We start from the raw sequence: 27,099 nt of genomic DNA, 5'->3' as shown, positions 1-27,099 counted from the left end.
CGCTATACAAGATGCTCCTTGCCACAAAAATTGACCGTATAGCTTCTTCTCACTTCTTGTCTGTGATCCCCTCTGAAATAAGGCTATAATATCTGTCACACTCTGCTTTACAATGGGCTCACTATACTTACTGATCATATCTGCAGCAACCTCAGGCTATAGATAACTATCATTTGAAGCGTGAAGACCAGAACCTCTTTCACTTTCCTAAATGTTGAATGTCTCTTTGTTTATTGCCAACAGGCACAAAAGAAAGTTGAAGGCTATTGTAGCAGGTTCCACTGGTAAGAACTGCAATCAGAGTTGGCATTATTTGCAATAACCAAAAATATTTTATATGTAAATATTTTGGATCAATTCACCCCAATATCTGAGGTTAGATGCTTAAGGGCTGACAACCCCAGCACATATGTTCTAATCCCCCTGTTCAAAGACACAATTACATACCTCTGCAGTAACTGGGACTTACACCTAAATTTCCTGGCTAGAGACAGGGAAACTACCATTGTGCCACAACAACTCTCTGAAGACATTTGCAAAGCATCCCAATAATTGCAGTAGTGATTTAGATTAGACCTTATCCTGTGCTTACATAGCAACATTTAGACTTTGAGACCTGAGAGAGATATTGCTTGATCTGACCAAACACATGCATGTGTTGCACAGTTGGCAAATTACATCCTTAATTAAAGAGAGAATTCTTTAAACTGTTGTGAGCATGACCATAGGATGACAGACTGTTTCTGGTCCTGGGTTTACAGACCTGGTTGGTGCAATAATCATTGGAGCTAATGGGGGAGGTGATAGCCTAGTGGTATTCTTGATAGACCCAGAGACCCAGGTAACCTTCTGGAGACCTGCATTCAAATCCCACCATGGCAGATGGTGGAATGTGAATTTACTGCAAATCTGGCATTAACATAATACGATAGTGCATTGTTTGAAGAGCCCATCTGGTTCAATAATCCCCTTGGGGAGGGAATGTGCTGTTCTTACCTGGTCCAGGCAATTAAGGACAGGGCAATAATTGCTGGCCTGGCCAGTGATGCTCTGATCTCAGAAATGAATTGTCACATTGTTAAAAGCACTATGCAATCAGTATTTTTTGTCAAATCCCTTGCCATTGTCTAGTGAACCTATTTGCAGTCACGCTGTTTTCTCCTTCTTTGTATCAATGTGCATGCCAGCCTGTTGATTTTTGCGCTCAGTAACCTGAGAAGGTATAGGAACAAAAAGCACAAGCCGATAACCTCGAGAGCATGTTGAACATCTTCGAAACTGAGCAAGTGTTGAAGATCTGTGTCATTCTGTTTAGGTAACCAAGGGTTTATGGACATCTTGGACATGCCTAACACTAACAAGTATTCGTTTGAAGGGTAAGTGACCTGAAGATTTGGCTGAGATTCAGAGGATTGATTGATTTAACCCATTTCTATATTGTACTTTACAGCTACAGAGGCAACTACTGATCTGGGGCAGACATTATTATGATAGTTGGGAGGCTCCAGTCACAATCTGCTAATCGCCAACAGGTTTTGGGTGCCATTGGCAGTGGAATATTCCTTGCTATTTTTGATCCAATATTTTACCATTCCCAAAAGCTGACATGGCCTAGGGAGTGTGGTAATCGTAATGCATCGGCACCAGAACACCAGGAGAAAAGTGAGATATGCCAGATAATCATTTTGTGTCTGACAATTATCTGCGTCCTCCTTCTCGAAACCCATTCAGAGGTGGTTAGGTGAAGCTTGCATCACCACAATCCTGGGACTGGGGAGTAATATGTCAGCAAATTAACCCTCATATTAATAGAGGTGACTTGTCACAGACATTCATTTGAGTTTCGCAAATTTGGATACGAGCTGGACAGTGTCAGAAAAAACATTGATATATCGTAAAACACAGTGCACTTCACATGACTGCGATTAAAACATGCAACTTCTGAACAAGTATCCAAAAGTATGATCAATTTCTCAACACTGAGAAGTGTGCAGATGCTTTATACTGTCTGAAGGAGTATTCCCTTCATGGTGCCAATGTCTTGTTTTCAGGGCAAATCCAGTCTGGCTGGATCCCTTCTGCAGGAACTTGGAACTTGCTGCTCAGGCTGAACAGGAAGATGACCTACCAGAGAACCTCAGTGACATCACTGACCTCTGGAACAGTCCAGCCAGGACCCACGTAAGTTTACCTGCCACCGTTTTGTTGTCCCTTGGTGCTGACTGCAAAACAGGAATCTTCTCAACAGACCATAGGATTAGGCCATTTGGCCCTTCGAGCCAGCACCACCTTTCATTATGATCATGGCTGATCATCCACAATCAGTATCCTGTTCCTGCCTTATCTCCATAACCCTCGATTCCACTATCTTTAAGAGCTCTATCCAACTCTTTCTTGGAAGTATCCAGAGACTTGGCCTCCACTGCGTCCTGGGGCAGAGCATTCCATACACCCACCACTGTCTGGGTGAAGAAGTTGCTCCTCTCCTCTGTTCTAAATGGCCTACCCCTTATTTTTAAACTGTGTCCGCTGGTTCTGGACTCATCCATCAGTGGAAACATGCTTCCTGCCTCCAATCCTTTAATAATCTCACACATCTCAATCAGTTCCCCCTCATCCTTCTAAACTCAAGGGTACACAAGCCCTGAAGTGTCATTTTAACAGGAGCCAAGGACAGCAAATAATGTGATTTTTATCTCAACATTGTTGAAGATGTACTTCCTTAATAAGAATTTTTGACAAAATAATTATTGTCAGCTCTATTCCAATTGTTTGCATACAATCTAAGATCCTGGAGTTGATGTTTAAAACCAGCATCGTTACCTCATCCCCAGAGACCACTATTCTAACTTTTAGCATCTCTTTAGTTGTACGAACAACCCCCAGTTATATGCCATTGTGAAGTTTCAGATTGCAATGAACAGTGAAATCATTCTGTGGGTTTATGTTATAATTAGGGGAAATCTTGTGAACCCACAGTGACCATCTTTGGAGAAGTTAATAGCAGAAGGTACTGCATGTCCTGTCAGCTCAAGTCAATGTAGAGTTTAGATTAGATTAGATTACTTACAGTGTAGAAACAGACCCTTCGGCCCAACAAGTCCACACCGACCCGCCGAAGCACACCCATCCCAGACCCATTCCCCTACATTTACCCCTGCATCTAACACTACGGGCAATTTAGCATGGGTTATGGTGGATATAGACCTCACTGTATAACACTGGGATACAGTGGATATAGACCTCACTGTATAACACTGGGATACGGTGGATATAGACCTCACTGTATAACACTGGGGTACGGTGGATCTAGACCTCACTGTATAACACTGGGGTATGGTGAATATAGACCCAGAGTTTATAACAACAACAAACCTCTTCAGACTGGTGCGACAGTTGTAATAATGCCAGCAGATAGTAAGACTGGCCTGTCAGATCCCAGAACAAAACCTGGCTTTATAGATCATTTTCTTTCTTGTTTAGATAATTAACATGGTCGCAGAGACATATCGAGATGAGACTGCACATTCTTCTTGTGGAATAAACTTCTGTTCCATTGTTTAAAAAATACAAATGCTTTTGAGAAATATTAGCTGTCGAAATATTATTTCAAAAGTTAGCAAAATCAAAAACACAACAAAGTTTCAACACTGTCCATTAGATTTCCTTTATAGCCATCAATATGTTGCCATTTCTTGAGTGGTGCTCGGACAATATTCTATAACCCCTCAACAGCATTGTGGAATGTAGTGTTTGAAGACGACAGCTCATCCCCACCTTCTAAAGGGGCAACAAGGGCTGGTCAATAAGTATTGACCCAAGCAGTAAAGCCCAAGTCTCAGGAATTAATTTTAAGATAGACCCAAATGCAGAGAAGTTACAACCCTATCTCAGTTCTTTAGGGTTAGACTTAACTAACTGCTAACGGTTTGTGGGGTATGGACTGTAGAGGGAATTCAGTGAAGCCTTGCCAAATCTACCAAAATGATCTGTTTCACAAATCTAAGAGTCTTAAACTCTCTCAGATCTCATAACCTGCAGCTTTCTCAACAAAACTCTCTTCATAGGAAAGCTTCATAAACTAAATGTTGAGATGACCGGTCCCTGAACTACTCTAAACACCTTCTAGGAGAGAATCTTCCAAATTCAAGCCTAGTATCTTCTGAACTGAATACAAAGCTTGCTTCAGTCACCTGCTGTATGACAAATAATGGGTTTAGTCACTGTTCCAGAAGGACTATCTGACCTTCAAAATTGTTTTAAAAGAAAACCTTTCCGAGAAGCAATTAATCAGCAGCCATCTGCCTTGACTTTGAAATTCAAACTAGAGTACATAGAAATTATATAACCTTCATCACACATCTACAACCTCACCGACTATTGCCTTTCCTTTAAAGGGCACATTTGGCCGTGCACCACCCACATCGAAGCTGGAGGATGATCGATATTTGCGTGCAGCCATACAGGAGTACGACAGCATTGCAAAACTTGGACAGATCATGCGAGAAGGTCCCATCAAGGTACGTTAGAATGAGATTACCAAGTCCAACCATTTTACAATATGTCAAGGAGGATAATACAATTAGATGATGGATCCAATGGGTTGGGGTGCAACAAACATCCTATTGGCTGGGGGATTTTATGTCTTAAAAGTGGGACTCATCTGGTGGCTAACTCAGGCATGAGGGGTCAAAGGATCTCTTCCTGGGCTTGATCATCGTTATCATAGAATCATACAGGACAGCTGAGGCCCTTTGACCTATCAAGTCTGCACCAACCAAAGAACTGATCCCACTTTCCAGCAGTTAGCCTTGGATGTTACTGACATTTCAAGTACTCATCCAAGCTCTTTTTAAAGGTTGAGAGATTTGTCATTTCAACAACCCTCCCTATTCAACTAATATTCCGCAAAGATGAGATTTACAAAGGAACTGCAACTATATGAGTTTGGAGAAGGCCATTCAGCCCTTCAAGTCTGCTCTGCCAGTTAATGAGATTATGTCCGATCTGTTTGCATTCTGAATTCTACATTCTACTCCCGAAAATGTTGTCCTCCTGCTCACCAAGAATGTGTCCACCTCTGTTTTATCAATATAGTCAATGATCCCACTTCAACCCCTGAGGCAGAGAACTTGCAGATAGAATCCCCACAGTGTGGGAAGAGGCCATTCAGCCCACTGGGTCTGCACCAACCCTGTGAAAAGGATCCCAACCAGATCTAACCCCATCACCCTATCCTTGTAACCCTGCATTTCCCAAGGCCAATCCACCCAACCTGCACTGTGGGAGGAAATCAGAGCATCCAGTGAAAATCCACGCAGACCTGGGGAGAAAGTGTAAACTCCACACAGTCACCTGAGGCTGGAATTAAACCTGGGTCCCTGGCACTGTCAGGCAGCACTGGTAACCATTGTGCCGCCGTGCTGCCCCAAATTGCAAAATCTTAACCAAAGTAAAGAAAGTAAGTCCCTTTGTCTCTGTATTACTATTTGGGAGTGACTATGTCCTCTGCAAACACACAACAGCGAGATAGACAGCACGTAGCAATGAAAAGTTCAGCTGACCTCCCAAGCCGTCATGAAGAGGTGTATGTTTTACTTGCTGTGCATTATCTCAAGGGTTCCCTCTTGAAAGTGGTTCTGGATGATTACCTGCGGCTGAAGAAGCTGTTTGCCGCTCGCCTAGTTCACAAATCCACTGCCAGTGGAGATCGCTCATCTGTGCTAGAGGTATAGCTGGTGTGAAACCAGTCGGGTTTGCGGTGTGAAGTGCAGCTTGTCACTTTAATTGGCGGAGCATGGGAACCGGGTTGTCTTGCTGTGCTGCCTGAGGTGCTGAGTGTTCATGGGTCTAGATGAGTGAATGGGGAGCTGGAAGGAAATGCAAGGCATCACTCTTATTGAAAAGCTCAAAAATTGATCATCTTTCACTCTCCTTTATATCTACCACCACTCAACAGGTTCCCCAAGCTTGGAATCTGGGTGTGAATCTATCCTCTTGCTCAACATCACATCACTACCTCATAGTTCACTGTGGCTTTCCTGTGGTTTATTCTTGGATTCAGTGCTGAGGGTTATGTAAGGTGAACTGCCAGAGCATCTCTGCGAAGCAAACCATTGATTTGTTGCATGCTTGTGCTGTGAACTTGGAGAACTATTCAAAGGGAAATTTGAAGTGGAAGAACTATTCCTTTTCCAGTCGGTCTCCGACCTCTTCAAGCTCCAGGTCATCTGGGACTGCCAGATGTAAAATGAATCCGATCTGGAACAAGCAGTGAGGTTCCCAGTCCAGGTTTCAACCCCATCTGTCAATAACACAATGGCGATGCAAAGAGACCACTGAAAGGGCTGCAAACTGAACAACTGGATAATTTAGAGGTTGGGTTGAAACTGGTGCCTCTGCATCATGCATCAACACTCAATACTGCACTCTTTAATGAGAAAGGAGAAAGTGAAGACTGCAAATGCTGGACATCTGAGTCGAGTGTGTGGTGGTGGAAAAGCATAGCAGGTCAGGCATCATCCGAGGAGCAGGAGCAGGAGAGCAGCAGAATCCTGATGAAGGGCTTGTGTCCGAAACATCGACTCGCCTGCTCCTCGGATGCCGCCTGACCTGCTGTGCTTTTCCAGCACCACACTCTCTACTCTAATGAGCAGCCCACCTGAATCTCAATATGTGAATCTTTCGAAATATTACTTTGCTTAGTAGTTCTGACGTCAGCCATTTTTATTTGTTCATGGGATGTTGTTGGCTAAACCAGAGTTTTGCAGGCAGTTCTGAATCAACCACATTGCTTTGCAACTAGAGTCACTCGTAGGTCAGACCCCGTAAGGATGGTCGACTTTCTTCCCTAAAGGGACATTAGTGAACAAATTAATTTTGTTTTAAATAACCGACCATCAAGGCCAGGGCTAAGGTCCCAAACAAGGAACATCAGCAGGGCCCATAATTTCTACTCCTGCCCTGGCTGCCACAAGGCTCACTCTCTATTCCAAATTTTACTGAATTCAAAATTTCACTGTGTACAGTCATTGGAATTCCAACCCAGGTCCCAGAACATTAGTCTGAAATTCTTGGTTACTGGGCAGGTGACAATTGACTCAGATTGTTAAAAAAACAGGCATCCTCTTCACAAGTCACCTACTGAAAATTGGCTATGCTGCTCTGGCCTTAATTGCTGAAGGACTAGAGTTCAATAGATATCTAATGACGATCGAAGCCATTGCCGATTGTCAGGAAAACCCATCCGGCCCTTCAGGCAAGGAAATCTGCCATCCTCAACTCATCTGACCTACATGTGTCTCTAGACCCAATCACCAATGGGATTAACTTTGAATTGCCCTCTGAAATGGCCTAGCAAACCACTCAGTTTAAGGGCAGACAATAAATGCTGACCAGCCAACGACACCCACGTCCCACAAGTGAATAAAAACAACTTATTAATCCGTTAGCACATGGAAACAAAACAAATTGTCACTTCTTGAACAGATGAAGAGGTGAGTTGGGAATAGAAATCACATTCCATTTATTCAACAGCATTAGGAAATTTCTTATCACTTGGAATAAGTGTGGTCATTCTTGTACGTAAACAGGTGCAGGAATAGACCCCACGTCCCATCTGGGACTCCTCTGCCCAACCTCTCCCAAATGTTAACACTATAACATACAACTTCAGGAGATTGTCAGTATGCTGTGAAAATGGTTAAAACAGCAAGTCCATTGTGAAGGGGACACCATCTGGGCTGACACTCCTAAAAGAAAAATGGCCAACCTTTCATTTTAATTAATGTGATATAAAACGCCCAAATTGCTTCAAGAGGCAAAGAAAGATTTTTTTAAAAACAGTCATTAGTTTATGACATAAAAACTAAATCCAACAGATGCTAGAGAATCTGAAATAGAAAAAAATAACTGGGAACCAATTCAGATCTAGGAGAAAGTGAGGACTGCAGATGCTGAAGATCAGAGCTTAAAAATGTGTTGCTGGAAAAACGCAGCAGGTCAGGCAGCATCAAAGGAGCAGGAGAATCGACATTTCAGGCATAAGCCCTTCTTCAGGAATCCTGAAGAATGCTGCCTGACCTGCTGCGTTTTTCCAGCAACACATTTTTAAGCACCAATTCAGATCCGGCAGCATCTGTGGAGACAAAGAGACAATGTTTCCAGTTTGACATGACTTCTTCAGACCTGAAGTTCTACAGTTCTGAAGAGCAGACACCCTTACTCTGATCCACACCTGATTGTTAGACAGTGGCCACCCAAATCGTCATCAATCTTCAAACCTGAAGGAGCTTCAGTTCAGTAATTCCCTCAACACTTTTCCTCTGGATGAAAATTTCACTTCAGTTCCATGTAACCCATCTGGCATGTGTAATCAACAATGTGTTTCGATGTTCGATATCTCGATAATATTTTTGTAGCACAACAGAACTGAGCAGATGCAATAGGAACACTTTCCCAGCTTCTGAATTCTTTAGGAATTCACCTTGTTTGCTCAGTCTGCTGCAGCTCTACCCTATTTGGCTTGTTCCAATCCAGACCACGTGGTCTCCTCCTCCTGAACAAAATGCAACATGAATTGTCAGTGAGGAGTACCGAGTGAGTGCAAGGATATGATATAGCCTAATGGTCTGGGTTTTTGTTTTCTCCAACTCTTCCCCACCTCTGTCAGCAGCTGGTTCCCAGTGACATGGAAGATGAGGAAGAGAAACCCCCTAGTCGTGGAACTCTGAAGTTCAAGCACCGGCACCCAGTGGAGCTGAAAGGTCCCGATGGTATTCATGTGGTTCACGGCAGCACTGGCACCTTGCTGGCCTCTGATCTGAACAGTCTGCCTGAGGATGACCAGAGGGTCTTGGTCAGATCCCTGGAAACGCTGAACACAGAAAGCGGGAGCTACGTGGACAGGAATGCCAGGACGGAGTCTGCCAAGTCTACGCCGCTGCACAAGGCGAGAGAACGGGTGATGGAGATTCCACTGGAGATCACAGAGCTTTGACAGAGATATCCAGGAACACAAATGGATTGTTGGGGGAGGTAGCTGCAGAAAATAAACATAAAAGCTGCCTACAGTCACTTTTTTTTCGGGGAAGAGGGACCACTCTGCCACTTCTGCCCCCCCTAACTCCACACAACTCTGTTGACCATAATCCCTCCACATGCACCCGCCCCCAAGAACCAAGCATCACTGATACCAACAAACCCCTCTGACCAGATCCACCACCACTGTCAACACCACATCCCAAACTCATTCTCCCCCACCATTACCTGAAACATCTGAACTTTGCAACAATACGAGTCCAGCCACTATTTGATACAGGATCCTGGAACGTACTGGGGTTCCAAGTCATGTTAAATTATATTGCAGTGTATAACCAATTTACATGAATTAAAGTCATACTGAAAATACTCAAATCATTAACCACAAAAATCAAGGATTTATTTTCTCTTTCCATTTGAATAATATGAAACCCGAGCAGCAGTAAGTATCTGAAATAACTAACACTGATCTGGATAATATAAAGATATCAAACTGGGAAACTGCACCAGCTAGGGATCAAATTTGCTGCACATACACACTCATATGTTCCCCTCATAGCCGTACAGTCTTGCCTTAAAAGCTGCAAGTGCAATAAACCAACTGGAAAATTATCTGTCTTTATTACAGACCAGCATAGAAAGCAAGCAGTGTCAGCAGCAAACAAGATATTTCAGACACTCTCTACTGCAGACAACCTACCTTGATTTAAAACCTGGGTGCTTCCCAGTCAGACAAGCTGGAATGCTCACTGAAAGCATACAAACATTCCCTTACGTATATGCCCACCCACCTCCACACTCGTCCTGATCAAGTTTCCTTTGTCTCTGCATTGCTTTGAGATCAACATATTGGTTCTTTAAGCTTGCAAATCCCTCCTCACTCTTCCAAAACTTTCCCCTAGGCCAATCTATCAACTCTAATAAACTCAACAACAAAACGAGACACAGTACTCCAAGTGAAGTGATTAAACTAGCAATCTGTATAGTGCTACAACCAAATGGAATATATCAAGACAGCATCTGTCTCTTTCAACAAGACAACACACTGTTTTGGCTAAAGCAAATTTGAACACCTGGATGCTACAATCTCTAAGTGTTATCATTCCCTGCAAATAATCAATGCACTCCTTGATAGCTCTACCTACATGCTTCCTAATTTTGGCTCATTCTTCGGCACATCAAGATCTTTGAAGTTAAGAATTGCACAACACCAGGTTATAGTCCAACAGGTTTAATTGGAAGCACTAGCTTTCGGAGCGATGCGCCTTCATCAGGTGGTAGTGGAGGGATCAATCCTAACACACAGAATTTATAGCAAAAATTTACAGTGTGATGTAACTGAAATTATGCATTGAAAAATTGAGTCTTTCAGCTGTTTGGATACCATGATAGCTTCATTTATTTCATGTGTAAATCACAAAACCTTTTTTTAAAAAAAGTTGCATCCTCGGGTTAGCTGTTAACAATGTGTGATAGTTTGACAATATGTTGAAGGTGTTAGCCCCCCGTGTTCTGTCTATGCCATGATGGTTAGAGTTAAAAATCACACAACACCAGGTTATAGTCCAACAGGTTTAATTGGAAGCACACTAGCTTTTGGAGCGACACTCCTTCATGAGGTGATGATCACTTGATGAAGGAGTGTCGCTCCGAAAGCTAGTGTGTTTCCAATTAAACCTGTTGGACTATAACCTGGTGTTGTGTGATTTTTTAACTTTGTACACCCCAGTCCAACACCGGCATCTCCAAATCATGATGTTTAGATTGATTCTAATCTAAAAAGTGAGATAACAGAGTTTTACGTAAATTCATGCAGTTTTTGAGCTCAGTTTTACATGAATACATGCAGTTTTTGAGCAAAGTACAATGTAACCCTGAAAGTACAAATTCACCCCACAAAATACATGTGTGCATGTGGGTCTTTGTCTGTGTGTGTGTGTGTGTGTGTGTGTGTGTGTGTGTCTGTCTGTCTGTCTGGGTTGGGGGTTGAGTGTGAGAAAGTGTATGTGTGCAGTGAGTGTAGAGTGTCTTAAGTCTGTGAGGGGGTGCATGTGGGAGTGTGGGTGTGTGTGTGTGTGTGTGTGTGTGTGTGTGTGTGTGTATAGCGCAATGGTGGTCACCTGTAATGTGACATGAACCCAATGTCCCAGTTGAGGCCTTCCCTATGGGTGCCCATTGGGACATTGGGTTCATGTCACATTACAGGTGTCCACCATTGCACTATACATACATACACACACACACACACACACACACACACACAGAGGCACTCCTATGCACATATATACACAGACACTCCCATACTCTCACATGCACCCCCTCACAGACTTAAGACACTCTACACTCACCACACATACACTTTCTCACACTCACAACCCCCAACCCAGACAGACAGACCCAAATGCGCACACATTTTGTGGGGCGAATTTGGACTTGCAGGGTTACTTTGTACTTTGCTCAAAAACTGCATGCATTCATGTAAAACTCTGATTCTAATCTAAAAAGTGAGATAACAATCTAAACATCATGGCATAGACAGAGAACACAGGGGGCCAACACCTTCAACATATTGTCTAGCTAACACCAATTGTTAACAGCTAACCCGAGAATGCAACTTTTAAAAAAAGGTTTTGTGATTTACACATGAAAGAAGTGAAACTATCACTGTATTCAAACAGATAAAAGACTTAGCAATCAATTTTTCAATGTATTATTTCAGTTACATCACACTGTAAAGTTTTGCTATAAATTCTGTGTGTTAGGATTGAGCTCTCCACTACCACCTGAAAGAGCGACGCTCCGAAAGCTAGTGCTTCCAATTAAACCTGTTGGACTATAACCTGGTGTTGTGTGATTTTTAACTCTGTACACCCCAGTCCCATACCGGCATCTCCAAATCAAGATCTTTAAAGATCGCGTGCCCCCGCTCTCAAGACACCAATGTTAATATTGATAAATCTAATGACTTTTTCCCTCTAGATTCGAGGTGCTTACCCTGTTAAGAGCACACGTTGATAATTAGTGGGGTCACCTTCGACAATTCGCTTATCCAGAACCATCGACTTTAGCTCCTGCTAGAACTGCAGCTAGTTCCTAATCCAGCTTGGTTAAATCCTGCTGACCAAAAACCGACTCCAGTAAATAAAGTGCAAGATCCAGGCACAATTTAACAGGATTCACCTCGTCCTGGTCACTTCTTCAAAATCCTGACATCTCCATGGCACTGCCTCTGTCACCAGAGTATCATACTGCTATATAAATGGCAGAGCTATGAAATTATAACAATTTGCAGTTGTGACCATTGGAGGGTAGAGTGGCTTAAACATCACAAACAACTTGTCTGTAAGGCACTCAGAGAACACACCAATGTTGACACTAAACCAAAGGAGGATACATCAGGGCAGATCACTAACAGCTTACAGGTAGGATTCAAGTAGCATCATAAGTAGGGTTTTTTGAGAAGGCAACTCCAACACTTACACCTTAGAAACCAAGTCAAACTTTACACATTTTAGGCTTCACAAGTGCCCTGAAGCTATTATGGGCTACCAGTCTCCACAATGCTAAAGAAAAAACAACTTTATGTCAACATTATTTAAAAACATTGAAGGTGGAAATTCCTCTTAATACGGAAGCAGTGAACATTAATTCCCTGCATAATTTCAAGGCTATAGTTGGGTATCTAATTGCTGTGTTTTTTTAAAAAATAAATGTGTAAATTTTTACAGACTTGTAAATATATTTGCTATTAACTGTTCATGTGCATCATATGATTAGGTGCTGAGGTGAGAGATTCATTGGAACCTTGAATGTTAATTTTGTTTTTGTTTGTCTAACCCAAAAATACTGATTTGAATTGTGCTTTGTGATTCCGATTAATTTTATCTCAATCTGTCTTTATATAACCATTCCTGGGTGATAGAGAATGTAAAGATGAATTCAGAGCAAGTGTCTGCCATGCGCTTTCTTAGAAGCTGCTGTACCACAGGAGATTGATGACTAGGGAATGAGATGATATACATCACTGAAGTCAGTCTGCTTTCAGAGACCATACCAACTCTCAGTTCAAGTGAAAACTGTCTTTGCATAGCAGATTGCATGGAGCAAGATTGTTGTCCCCAGGCAGCTTTTGGACATCAGTCAACATGACCAAACCTGCCACTCAGTCATTCATTGCAGCATGTAAATGACTGCTGCACCTGTCCAGGAGAAAGTGAGGACTGCAGATGCTGGAGATCAGAGTCAAGAGTGTGGTGCTGGAAAAGCACAGCAGGTCAGGCAGCATCTGAGGAGCGGGAGAATTAGAGTGCTTATGCCCAAAATGTCGATTCTCCTGCTCCTCGGATGCTGCCTGACCTGCTGTGCTTTTCCAGCACCATACTCTCGACTGCTGCATCTGAGCACCCAAATCACTGCCCTGCTGCAAGTGAGTCATTGCATCAGAAATATTAAAGAGCAATCTAAGTCATGATCACTGCATATTTTTTAAAAATTCAGACGCAAAACCTTGCATCTAAAACCACAACCTTCACAATTCATCGAATAGACAAATTAGACAGATGTACAGCTGAAAGGATCCAGCAGATCCCTTCTGTCCAACATCCTGACTGGAAATGGCTGCAGTTCACTCCCTTGGGGCAACTTCTAATAGCTCTTTAATTCTTTACAACTAGCACAAATACTTGGACCAAAGGATTAGCATTAAGTGGGATAAACTCCTGCATCATCCCACTTTCCAAAAATATCTTTTTAAATGAGTACGGAACCTTTGAGGTAGCAGGTGTACAGGATCTGTTACACACACAGTCTAATTTGATCTGATGCGATAGCTATTTGGGGTGGCACAGTGGCTGGGTTCGATTCCATCCTCAGACAACTGTCTGTGTGGAGTTTACACATTCTCCCTGTGTATGCATGGGTTTCTTCCAGGTTCTTACCTCAGTCCAATGATGTGCAGGTTAGGTGGATTGGCTATGCTAAATTGCCCGTAGTGTCCAGGGATGTGCAGGCTAGGTGGGCTAGCTATAGGGAATGCAGGGTTATGGGGATAAGGTGGGTCTGAGTTGAATGCTCTTTGGGGAGTTGGTGTGGACTTGAATGTCAAACAGCCTGCTTCCGCACTCTAGGAATTCTATGATTCTATGGGGAAGGATAGAATTGATGCTAAGTATCAGATTTGCAGCAAGAATTGAAGATGACGTTCAGCTGGAGGAAACTACAACGACTTTCGGAATGGAGGTCAGAAGTGCAGTCAGATAACAGCATGGCACTAAGAACAGACCCTGAATGAACTCTAGAACTAACTCTGCATAAGCCACTGATGCTATTGCTAGATATGGCTACAATCACACAAGGTAAGAGTACTGAGCGAGCTATATTCTACTGTAAAACCAATCAGAAAGGTATTGCCATGATTTTGACACTGCAAGCATATTCCCAAGTCAGAATGCTGACTGGTTTGGAGGAGAGCTTGCAGTCAGATGCTGGATGCCCCACAAACGTGCTGCCCTTGTCCTTCTATTTCGAAGTGGTTGCAGGTTTGGAAAAAGCTGCCAAAGGATGAATTGTTGTGGTGCATCTTATAGGTAATGCACACTGCTGCCATTGTGCAACAAATTTATTTCATGGCACCAAACACTCTAGGTATGTTATAAAGTTTATCCTTGATTCCTCAGTGTGACAAGGTCTTATTATCTACAGTAAACAAGTAGTTGCTACTCACTCTCCAATCCAAACTTAAAGAGAAATGAAAGTCTTTTAACTTCACTCGACCTTAGGAAGTCAGAGTTTCTAATGTTTCTGCCCACCACACATTGGTCAGTTCTTGCTGATTCAGAACATCACTTCACACATCCGCATCAAAATAAATACAAGACTTACTCATCTTTGCTTCAAAAGAGCTTTTTCTTCCATAAACGATACTTTTAAATGGCAAAAATCACACCAGTGCAGCTTGGATTGCATCAGCCGAGTATTTCTGAAAAAGGAACTGATCAAAAAAGTTACAGATATTAACCTGAATTTATGTGGCATCATTGCTTTTGTAATGCAAAGCTCAAACAAGACAAAACACTGAACAGCCGAGAAACTGAGCCTGTCAGCCAAAACTTTATTCAGGGGTTTCAAGGAACTTCTTATAAAGGAGAGAGGCAGCTGAAGACACAGTCACCCATGGTTGAGTTTATGATTTAGGACAATCAAGAGGCCAGATTTGGAGCGAGAAAATTGGAAAACAGACTATTATAAAGGAATTCCTGATTAATTTTGCCCGAAACGTTGATTTTCCTGCTCCTCAGATGCTGCCTGAACTGCTGAGCTTTTCTAGCACCACTCTTAATAAACTCTGGTTTCCAGCATCTGCAGTCCTCACTTTTGCCTATATAAAGGAATAGTCTGTGCTTTTGCTGTATCTGCAAACATCTCTGCAGTAGGTTACCTATTTTTTAGGCTGCGCCCTCAGAATGATGAGTTAAGCACACCAGTGCCCAATTATAAACCACAGATTTCATTGTAAACTAATCTGCATTTTGAACACCAAGTACCAGTTTATTAAAAATATTTTAAAATAAATAAACAAAGTGCACTGAGCAACAGGTGCTGGATTGGGCACCATGCCACTACGAAAGCCAACTGAGAGATTCCACCATGTTCATTTCAAGGTGTCAGTCCTTAGTGGGAGGTCAGACCCATGTGAGTCTTCAGGTATTCGTACAGTATGTAACTGATGCAGACTGATGGAACGGCCTTGATTAAGTTCGCAGTAAATCCACGGTAGAACCCAGGCAAGCCATCCGTGGCCAAAATTTTCCGGAAATATTCTCTCATCCTTGGCTTTTTCATTCCTTTTTCAATGACTGGATCAAAATATAAACAGCAATAGGTCAATACACATAACCTAGGGACCATTTCCAAACAAAAAAAACACAAGCTGAACTTCCTTTTCATTTGATTGTCACCTGGAATTTATTTGGTCTCATTCAGTCACATTCCCTGTTCAGGAATGTAGTTGCTTTTAAGTTGATGACATACCACCACAAAAGGTGGAACTTGAAGCAAGTCCAACTGGCCCAAAGATAAGGACACTACTGCTGTGCCACAACAGCCTGCATTCAGCAGTGTATACTTCAGTTACTTATTGATATTTGTGCATAAAATGCTCACAAAAATGGGGTCAGGCTTTCAGCTATGGCTCATTGGAAGCAGCACCAAATGATATGGGAGGAGGAGAGTTAGGCCATTCAGCCCTGCTAATGTATTCAATAAAAAGTCAAGGACGATCTTCCATCAACTCCATATTCCCATGCATTCCTCAGTATCCGACTTCTATCCATCTCTGCACTCAGTGACAGAGGGTCCAGACCGAATGGCAGTGGGGGTGACATGGAGAAATTTCTCCAGTCCTGAAATGATCAACCTTTCATTGGAAAGATCAATCACCACTCTCCCGTTTCTAAACTCCTTGGCACTTACCCTGTACTTCAACTTCAATTATGGTCTTACCCTATACATATGACAATTGCCTTATTGCAGGAGTCAGTCCTCTCTGAAAAGCATATACAATCGGAAATAAGGAGACCTAAACCGTTCACAGTACTCTAGGTGTGATTTCACGAAAACCCTACACAACTGCAGTCAAGCTGTCTTTACTCTGATACTTCAAACTCTTTGGTGATAAAGTCCAACAGGCCATTTGGATTCATAAGTTAAAACAAAGTGGAGAAACCCAGCAGGTCTGGAAGCATCAGTGAAGATGGAAACAGAGTTAACTGGATGCAAAATGTTATCGGTTTCTCTCTCTGAAGAGGCTGCCAGACCAGAGATTAATTATTTACTGAACTAGCATGCTTACTTTTCAAATCACATACAAGGAATCTCAATCTCTCCAAATATCAACATTTCCCAGTATAAATAAATGCTTGAGAGTAAAGAACTTAAACATTGCTTCGAGAGGTAAGCCATGAAGTCTAGCACTCATCAGAAATACTCTGCAAAAAGCAGACTTTTAACTCATCTCTCCCCCCCTGCCGAGCCCCCAGCTCCCGTCTGTTTCTGGGTCCTAGTGCTAGTTCTGATAAATGGAAGATGCAAAGCTTTAGCTTGTTTTCTGTTTAATTTCCCAATCTCACTATTTAAAAACATTCTGATGGTCTCCATGTCCTGCCAAAATAGTGACTGCACATTTTGCTCACGTTGTATACCATTTGCTACCCTCATGCCCATCCTTTACTCTGCCCAGACCATTTGGCAGTCTGTGTTGTCTCTTCACCACTTACTTTACACCTAGCTCACTGCAGTCGGTCAGTTTTACACATCCCCCTCAGGAGCCAATGTAGATTGCAAATTGCTGATCTGAATATGACCCAATTATTCCTTCTGTTTTCTGTCCATCAACAAATCAATCAACATTAATCTTACTCAAATATTAAAAGCGCTAATTTCGTGTAACAACTCAATGCATCATATTAAGGACTTTCAGAAAATATAAATGCTTTATGTCCCCTTAACTATGCTGCCAGTTACAACCTCGAAAATATCAAACATAATTTGCCTTTTGTTAAATCCTTGTTGACTCCAACTAATGAACTGAATGTCATTATCACATCCCCAACAATAGATTCCCAAAATTCCTCTGGTCATTGATGACAAGTTAGCTGATCATTCCCATTCTCCCTCTCCCACCCTGATTTCTCTAACAGTGTAGTTATGCTCGCTGCATTACAACCTAATAAAACCATTTCATAATCTGGTCAAGTGCAGAGGATCATAAGAATTATATCCATTGCCTCCAAGGTGAGCTCAGCAGAAGTGGTACTGCAGATGCTGGAGATGAGGGTCAACTTGAGAGTGGTGCTGGAATAGCACAGCAGGTCAGGCAGAAAAATCAACATTCCGGGCAAAAACCTGACAAAGGGCTTTTGCCTGAAACGTTGATTTTTCCTGCTCCTCGGATGCTGCCTGACCCGCTGTGCTTTTCTAGCACCACTTTAAGGTGAGTTCGTCAAACCCACTAATACAAGCCAACTAGTCCACAAATAACTTATTTTTCAATCTCCCCATTTGGGCATGTGATGACACAGTTCTGTGACTATCGCATCCTGAGGTGAGACCTGAATCTGAACCTTCTAGCCCAGTGGTAGGGACGCAACTACAAGACAGTCAAGTCCAGGGGGATTTGTCAAATTTTACTATCTCCAGATCTATCACTTTACACTAATTATTGTGAGCTCCTCATTCTCTTGATATTCTACTGAGAGGATCCTGAATCAAAACAGATTCAAACGACCCGATTTCAGTAGGTGGTTGGATTTTAAGTGAATTAAAATCTCCAAACAATTTGTTTCAGGTTCTTGCCATTCCTTATTGACCACTGAAATCTTTCCTGTACCTGCTCGCACTAATTTCTTCCTTTGCATAGATCCTAGTCAGAAGATTCCAAAGTCCAGGCTGGCAGTCCATTGCAGTACTGAGTGAATGCTGCACTGTCAGGAGGTATTAAACAGAGACTTTAACGAGCCAGCCAGGCAGACAAGAAAGATGTAAGGCACTATTTCAAACATCAGCAGGGGCATTCTCCCTGGAGTCCAGCCAATATTTGACCCTCTAATAAACCTTTAAAATACATCCACTATCATCAGATTATGTTGTATGACAGAAAGCTTACTGTATGCCAAGTTTTCTACTTCACCACTCTGTCTTACTGCATTAGCTGTAAAGGTTCTGCAACATCCTGAAATTATCAAATGTGCTATTGAAAGCTGTCGTTCAATGGCCAAGCTTCATTATCAGAGAACGCGGCCACACTCACCTTCTGCCTGCATGTGAGTGTGTAGCACCATCAGTGGGTAACTGGCCAGCTGCCCAACTATATTCGAAGTTGTGGCACTACCCACAACCAGCAACATATTGGGTCGCTCATTCCCTTTCGTGTATCTCCGTATCCACAAGTTCTTTAGCGTCTGCCAAAATAAAATAAAGACTCCACTTTTGGAATACTACATTCAACTCTGCTCTCCCTGCTATAGGAAAGACATTGTGAAACTTGAATGGGTTCAGAAAAGACTGGTAGGGATGCTGCCAGGATTGGAAGGTCTGAGCTACAAGGAGAGGCTGAATAGTCTGGGGCTGTTTTCCCTGAAGCACCGAAGACTAAGTGGTAATCTTATAGAGGTTTATAAAACCATAAGGGACGTGGATAGGGTGAATATTTTTTCAGGTAGGGGAAGTCAAAACTAGAGGACATAGGTTTAAGGTGAGAGAGGAAAGAACTGAAAGGGACCTGAGCAGCAATCTTTTCACTCAGAGGGTGGTACGTGTACAGAATAAGCTGCCAGAGGATGTGGCAGAGGCTAGTACAATGTCACCATTTAAAAGGCATCTGAATGGGTACATGAATGGGAAGGGTTTAGAGGGATGTGGGCTAAATACTGGCAAATGGGACTAGATTAATTTAGGATATTTGGTCAGCATGGACAAGTTGGATTGAAGGGTCTGTTTCCGTGCTGTGCAACTCTGAATTATGAACAAACGCCAATACTGTACCAGAAGTTAAACTGTACAAGGGTGAAAATGTACACTATGGAAGTTGTGTACAAGTAAACATGGAAATGAGAAGGCTTAAAGGGATTTAATCTAATTGCAAATAATCTGCTAATAGTGCAGCAGTGTTTTTACAGCAGCTTTCAAACAAGGAAATATTCCTAAACCATTTCACAAGAACAAATATTAGATTCTCTACAGTATGGAAACAAACGCACATCGATCCTCCAAAGAGTAACCCACCTCGACCCATTCCCCTACCCTACATTTACCCCTGACTAATGCATCTAACACTATGGGCAATTTAGCCTGGCCAATTCACCTGACCTGCACATCTTTTGGATTGTGGGAGGAAACCAGAGCACCCGGAGGAAACCCGCGCAGACTCGGGGAGAATGTGCTAACTCCACACAGACAGTCAGCCGAGGCGGGAACAAATCTGTGTCCCTAGCAGTCCGAGGCAGCAGTGCTAACCACTGAGCCACCATGCTGCCAAATTGTAACCTAGCAAGATGATAAAAGACAACTAGTGACAAAAACTTGGTCAACAATATAACTTGTAATAGTACCTTGGAACAGCAGTCCAAGTCTTGTTGCTTCACCAACTAACAGTACAAACAGATTAATTGGTCACTACTGTGCTGTTTGTGTAATTTGAATTAAGACATTGCTGCTTTCCCCTACTTTACTACAGTCACCAGACTAAAACAAGTTTGTAATTATCTGTGGAGAGCTTGGAGGTGTTTTGGAATCACAGAATCTCTACAGTGTGGAAACAGGCCATTCAGCCCAACAAATCCACACCGATGCTCCGAAGAGTAACCCACCCAGACCTATTCCCCTACTCTATTACTCTACGTTTACCCCTGACTAATGCACAGTCCTACACATTCCTGAACACTATGGGCAATTTTAGCATGGCCAATTCACCTGACCTGCACATGTTTGAACTGTGGGAGGAAACCCACGCAGACACGGGAAGAATGTGCAAACACCACACAGACAGTCACCTGAGGCTGGAATTGAACCCGGGTCCCTAGCACTGAGAGGCAGCAGTGCTAACCACTGAGCCATCGCGCCACCCACTTAAATCCAAATTATTTCTCCATACCCCCAACACCCACCCTTGCCACTAATGCAGCCCATTTGCCATTAAAAGACAGTCTAAATAAAAATAGAAGTCATTAGTATTTTTTTTTGTTTACTATTTCCCAAATAAAAACCAACCTCATACACGGCCAAGTCGATACCAGCATAAGGGATGATCCCTAGGATATTTGGCACATAGCCCCTGTAGAAGGTGGAAATTCCTTCATATTTGAATATGTTACTGATTTGGGCGTAGAGTTCCCGTGGTTCCCCTGTTTTCCGTAACATCATTCTCGTTTTCAACATCTATTAGAAGCAAAACCAATTGCGGAATCATTAAGTGATGCAAATCAGTGGAATTTAATATTAAGTAACAGCATTTAGGATCATAGAACAAGTAAGGAAAAGTTGAATAAGGATGTGCATTTATGATGATGGCAGAACTGGTTCAAGGGCTCAATGGCCTACTTATAGAGTCATAGAGATATACAGCATGGAAACAGACCCTTCAGTCCAACCCGTCTATGCTGACCAGATATCCCAACCCAATCTAGTCCCACCGGTCAAAACCCGGTCCATATCCCTCCAAACCCTTCCTATTCATATACCCATCTAAATGCCTCTTAAATGTTGCAATTGTACCAGCCTCCACCACTTCCTCTGGTAGCTCATTCCATACACACACCACCCTCTGTATGAAAAGGTTGCCCCGTAGATCGCTTTTATATCTTTCCCCTCTCACCCTAAACCTATGCCCTCTGGTCCTGGACTCCCCCACCCCAGGGAAAAGACTTTGTCTATTTATCCTATCCATGCCCCTCATAATTTTGTAAACCTCTATAAGGTCACCCCTCAGCCTCCGACGCTCCAGGGAAAACAGCCCCACAGCCTGTTCAGCCTCTCCCTATAGCTCAAATCCTCCAACCATGGCAACATCCTTGTAAATCTTTTCTGAACCCTTTCACGTTTCACAACATCTTTCCGATAGGAAGGAGACCAGAATTGCACACAATATTCCAACAGTGGCCTAACCGATGTCCTGTACAGCCGCAACATGACCTCCCAACTCCTGTACTCAGTACTCTGACCAATAAAGGAAAGCATACCAAACACCTTCTTCACTATCCTATCTATCTGCGACTCTACTTTCAAGGAGCTATGAACCTGCACTCCAAGGTCTCTTTGTTCAGCACCACTCCCTAGGATCTTACCATTAAGTGTATAAGTCCTGCTAAGATTTGCTTTCCCAAAATGCAGCACCTCGCATTTATCTGAATTAAACTCCATCTGACACTTCTCAGCCCATTGGCCCATCTGGTCCAGATCCTGTTGTAATCTGAGGTAACCCTCTTCGCTGTCCACTACACCTCCAAGTTTGGTGTCATCTGCAAATTTACTACCTGTACCTCTCATGCTGACATCCAAATCATTTATATAAATGACAAAAAGTAAAGGACCCAGCACCGATCCTTGTGGCACTCCACTGGTCACAGACCTCCAGTCTGAAATACAACCCTCCACCACCACCCTCTGTCTTCTACCTTTGAGCCAGTTCTGTATCCAAATGGCTAGTTCTCCCATTATTCCATGAGATCTAACCTTGCTAACCAGTCTCCCATGGGGAACCTTGTCGAATGCCTTACTGAAGTCCGTATAGATCATATCTACCACGCTGCCCTCATCAATCCTCTTTGTTACTTCTTCAAAAAACTCAATCAAGTTTATGAGATATGATTTTCCATGCACAAAGCCATGTTAACTATCCCTAATCAGTCCTTGCCTTTCCAAATATATGTACATCCTGTCCCTCAGGATTCCCTCCAACAACTTGCCCACCACCGATGTCAGGCTCATTGGTCTATAATTCCCTGGTTTGTCCTTACCACCCTTCGTAAACAGTGGCACCACATTAGCCAACCTCCAGTCTTCTGGCACCTCACCTGTGACTATCAATGTTACAATATCTCAGCAAGAGGCCCAGCAATCACTTCTCTAGCTTCCCACAGAGTTCTCGGGTACACCTGATTAGGTCCTGGGGATTTATCCACTTTTACCAGTTTCAAGACATCCAGCACTTCCTCCTCTGTAATCTGGACATTTTACAAGGTGTCACCATCTATTTCGCTACTTTCTGTATCTTCCATATCCTTTTCCACAGTAAATACTGATGCAAAACACTCATGTAGGACCTGCCCCATCTCCTTCGGCTCCATACAAAGGCCGCCTTGCTGATCTTTGAGGAGCCCTATTCTCTCCCTAATTACCCTTTTGTCCTTAATATGTTTGTAAAAACCCTTTGATTCTCCTTAACTCTATTTGCCAAAGCTATCTCATGTCCCCTTTTTGCCCTCCTGATTTCGCTCTTCAGTATCCTCCTACTGCCTTTATACTCTAAGGATTCACTCAATCTATCCTGTATATACCTGACATATGCTTCCTTCTTTTTCTTAACCAAACCCTCAATTTCTTTAGTCATTCAGCATTCCTGATACCTACCAGCCTTCCCTTTCACCCTGACAAGAATATACTTTCTCTGGATTCTCGTTATCTCATTTCTGAAGGCTTCCCATTTTCCAGCCGTCCCTTTACCTGCGAACATCTGCCTCCAATCAGCTTTTGAAAGTTCTTGTCTAATACTGTAAAAATTGGCCTTTCTCCAATTTAGAACTTCAACTTTTAGACCTGGTCTATCCTTTTCCATCACTACTTAATTCCATTCTTAAGCACGAGTGTTTGTTTGTGAGGCTCCTCTCAGAGGCATTAACACATTTAAAACAAACATTTTTACCCAAGTCAAGGAAGGACCTTGAGATTTTTGCCAATACTTTAAGAGGAAAAGTATCAATGACAAGGCCAGCAATTGTTGCCCATCCCAAAATGTCATTAAAGGTGATAATGAGCCACTTTCCTGAGCTGCTATGGTCCACTTAGTGCAGGGAAGGCTAGGGTTTTAACTCAGGGAGGGAACAATGATCTTGTTCCAAGTCAGCACGGTGTGTGGCTTAGAGTGGTCTGTTCAGAATTCATCCATTAACATCACAGACAAGATATGATGCATCTTAGCAGATTCCTCCTAGTCATCTCAAAGCAAGAACTCACAAACACAGTAATTGTTCCCTTTCCTCTCCAGATTCTTAACTTAACCCAAACAATAATGATTACATTAAGTAGCCAACAGCAGTGAGCTGTTCTGTACATTTGCATTCAAGTTGAATTGAAATTGTCTTTCGTTTCCTAAAAATAATTGGGAAATCGAGCTCAAGCCCAGAGTTTAAGTATTAAAAAATACTTCTCACGTTAGGGATTTAAAATGAATTTGCATTCAAATATAGCAGTGGAGCATGGTCAAACCATGAATCCTTTAAAAAAAAATTACATTTTTGTGGGGATACACACACACACACACAAAGACAGTTACTTAACAATAATTGTCCAAAGTATTCCTGCAATAGCAAAGTGAGTCTGGTTGAATACTTTTATTTGATGGCAGCTATTAAACAGGATGAAAACTTATCAAGGTAACAGGGAGGAGTTCTGGTCAGGTTTGTAAAAAATGTATGATATTCCATCTACCTTTTTATAATTAACGCAAAGAATTGTCCCCCATCCACAAAGGCTGGCAATGAGAGAGCACTTATTCATACCTCAACTGGATAAGTGGCTGTTTGAGAGAATGCACCAGCCATTGAACCTGCAAGAAACCTTTCCTTCATTCCCAAATTTTCTGGTTCATTGGCTATGAGCGTCTTGAGCTGTGAATACATTTCAGAAATAAAAGTTAGAAATCTCAAGGAACTGTTTGCTCAGAACCTTAAATTCACCATTTGCTACTTCTCAAAATATCAGACGCAAAGTCAAATGAAAATCATGCTACCTATCAGGTCTCTGCTAACTGACTTAATACATACAGGATTTTCTTTCCAGTTCATTACCTCCTTTTACTTATCGGAGACAAAACTGGCTGTTGGACTTGGTGCCTTGGAATCTTTATTCAATACGACTGGTTTACTTCCCAATAATGTAACAAAACAAATGCAAGTAGCAATGTTGTTACTTCAAGAGTAGACTTCCTGAATGGCGCCTTGCAAAGTTTGACAAATCTGTACTCTGCACCCATTTCACCCACCCGCAAAAAAAAGGTTTCAGCCTACTTGGAGTGCACCAATTGAGAGAATTGACAACTCTTTTTAAGAGAAAGTGAGGACGGCAGATGCTGGAGATCAGAGTCAAACAGTGCGGTGCTGGAAGAGCACAGCAGGTCAGGCAGCACCCGAGGAGCGGGAGAGTCGACGTTCCTGAAGGGCTTATGCCCAAAATATCGACTCTCCTGCTCCTTGGATGCTGCCTGACCTTTTTTCCTTTGCCAGCGCCACACTTTTTAGTTCTTTTTAAAGATTTCTGGACTTTGGGTAGAGAAGAAGTCATCAATGAAAGATCACAGGAAATAACCAGCTCTCAGCTTTTGTGTATGCTGAAAATATTACCACTTTTACAAATGATGTTTGAGCCAATCAGATGAATGTGCAACAGGTTTTGAACAAGACACTTTTAAAATGGCCCCAAGGTCTAAGAGCTGCAGCCCCTGGTGTAAAAACATACTGTACCGATGGATCACGCCCAGCACCATGTTTGTAAAGTGGAGATACCTCCGTAATATCAAGAGGTTGGACCATCATTTAAAATAGGGATGACTTCTGAATTCTGACTTGGAGGGTGCCAGCTAAGCTCACACTCAGGTCAGGGCTGAATAAAACCCACATATAATATAAGATGCCTCTGTGAGACTTGAACCTGGACCTCTAGCCTCAAGGTAGGTGGCACTGTAACTGTTCCACAAGACCACTCCCTCAGGTCAGGGCATAATTGCAATATGGTCAGGGAACCTGAGGCTGAAATGAGCTTAATAGTTCCAGACACTAAAATGAAACAAAGAACAGCAGAAAATACTGGAGAAGCTCAGAGGGCTGGCAGCATCCATGGAGAGAGAGAAACCGAGTTAACATGTCAAGTCTTTGTCAGAACTGTTAGCATCTCGGTATTTAAGATGGGGTTGGAGGGTGTGAGGACATAAGCAGAGGTGGGAGAAAAAAAGTGAGTGGATAAGTGGAGGAGGAGTCCAGAGACATTCGAAAGCGGTTGGCCAACAAGAGGATTGTTGACAGATAGCTGAATAAGTGTCTGAGAAACTGAATAAGTGATAATGAGGGCTAACAGCTGGACAGAATGGGTAAGCTGTGCTGAAAGCAGACTATGTCTTGACAGGACCAGAGAGTGGGGTGGGTAAAAAACAAGAAAGGACATAATCAGGCATTAAGGTTATTAAAACAGAAACTGCTGGATGAAACTCAGCAGGTCTGCAGCCATCTGTTATGGCTCCAGGTCCTTCTTCAGAGGGCTCACGTTTTTCCTGCAGTTGCGGTTTTCAAATCCGATTTCCAGTGATCAGGTTTATCTCTAAAGTTATTGAACTCGATGCTGAGACCTAGAGGCTGCAGGGCTCCCAAGTGAAAGATTACCCTTACACTGAGCCTTGCAGGAACAGTGCAGCAATTTCTGACAGTTTCACATTGAAGCATTTACATCAAATACTTGATTATTTAAAATCCGCAACAAATTGCAACCCCTGGAAACAACAAAAAGCAGTAATTCACTTTCACGATACATACCTCTTCATAGGCCATGAATTTGAAGGCTAGCTCAGGACCAATTTTGATAATGTTAGTTAGATTCCCTCTCCACATTGAACTTACACCTCCTTCCCTGACCATTGCTCTTAGGCCACTAGAAATCTTCATCTTATTTTGGCGTGTAGAATAAACCTGAAAAAACAGATAAACAACTCCATTCTAACTGCAGCTGGTGCTGACCAGCAACTGGAAAACAATTTCCATTGGCAACTACTGGCTACAGAAGCATCAATGCAGGAAGATGTATCTAGGCAAACATTGGAGGCACAGACTGAAATACACAAAATTTTGATATTTCATTTTTGTATTTGTCTGGCAAAAGGTTTCAAGTCTCACAATCTTGGGCCATTTGATACAGTACAACTTAATATCTTTGTGTCTGATACTGGAATACATCCAGCTCTTTGCAGAATATCAAACACCTCCTACCCCCTATTCATTTCAAGTAAACACAAGCAAGGGGACAATATCTTGAGAGGTTATGGTAAGGATTGAACAGGTCGGGGCTGCTTTCTCCAGAAAAGGGAAGGCCGAGGGATGCTTGAAAATGCTGGAGGCGCTTGTTACAGTTGGTCACGGAGGCAACGCTTATTTACTCTATAGAAAGGGCCATTTTGCCCTTTTTAAATCTATCCAAATTGTCAGCATGCTTGTGTTGATGTGAACTGTAATTGCGTAACCAATAATCAATAAATTACTTGTTAGTTTCAGGCTCCCGAACATAGGAAGCTCGAATAAAATGCTTGCC

General features: G+C 42.5%; 2 protein-coding genes across 2 annotated transcripts in view; one reads left to right on the top strand and one right to left on the bottom strand.

Annotated features, from left to right (window-relative positions):
• The window catches only part of cdh23 (cadherin-related 23), a 967,008-nt gene extending 956,760 nt beyond the window's left edge, over positions 1 to 10,248 (top strand). Inside the window, exons 63-68 of the mRNA XM_072583543.1 lie at positions 244 to 284; positions 1,316 to 1,376; positions 2,052 to 2,181; positions 4,398 to 4,520; positions 5,619 to 5,729; positions 8,675 to 10,248. Of these exons, the coding sequence (XP_072439644.1) occupies positions 244 to 284; positions 1,316 to 1,376; positions 2,052 to 2,181; positions 4,398 to 4,520; positions 5,619 to 5,729; positions 8,675 to 8,998 (790 nt within the window). The 3' untranslated portion in view covers positions 8,999 to 10,248. The remainder of the gene's footprint in view (positions 1 to 243; positions 285 to 1,315; positions 1,377 to 2,051; positions 2,182 to 4,397; positions 4,521 to 5,618; positions 5,730 to 8,674) is intronic.
• Positions 10,249 to 15,622: 5,374 nt separating this feature from the next.
• LOC140484520 (mitochondrial adenyl nucleotide antiporter SLC25A24-A-like) overlaps positions 15,623 to 27,099 on the bottom strand; it is a 28,727-nt gene continuing 17,250 nt past the window's right edge. Inside the window, 5 exon segments of the mRNA XM_072582899.1 lie at positions 15,623 to 15,893; positions 18,845 to 18,995; positions 20,803 to 20,970; positions 24,309 to 24,416; positions 26,331 to 26,483. Coding sequence (XP_072439000.1) covers positions 15,709 to 15,893; positions 18,845 to 18,995; positions 20,803 to 20,970; positions 24,309 to 24,416; positions 26,331 to 26,483 — 765 coding nt within the window. The 3' untranslated portion in view covers positions 15,623 to 15,708.

This window comes from Chiloscyllium punctatum, chromosome 13 (assembly GCF_047496795.1).
Source record: "Chiloscyllium punctatum isolate Juve2018m chromosome 13, sChiPun1.3, whole genome shotgun sequence".
NCBI lineage: Eukaryota > Metazoa > Chordata > Chondrichthyes > Orectolobiformes > Hemiscylliidae > Chiloscyllium > Chiloscyllium punctatum.
This window is presented reverse-complemented; position numbering and strand designations above follow the sequence as displayed.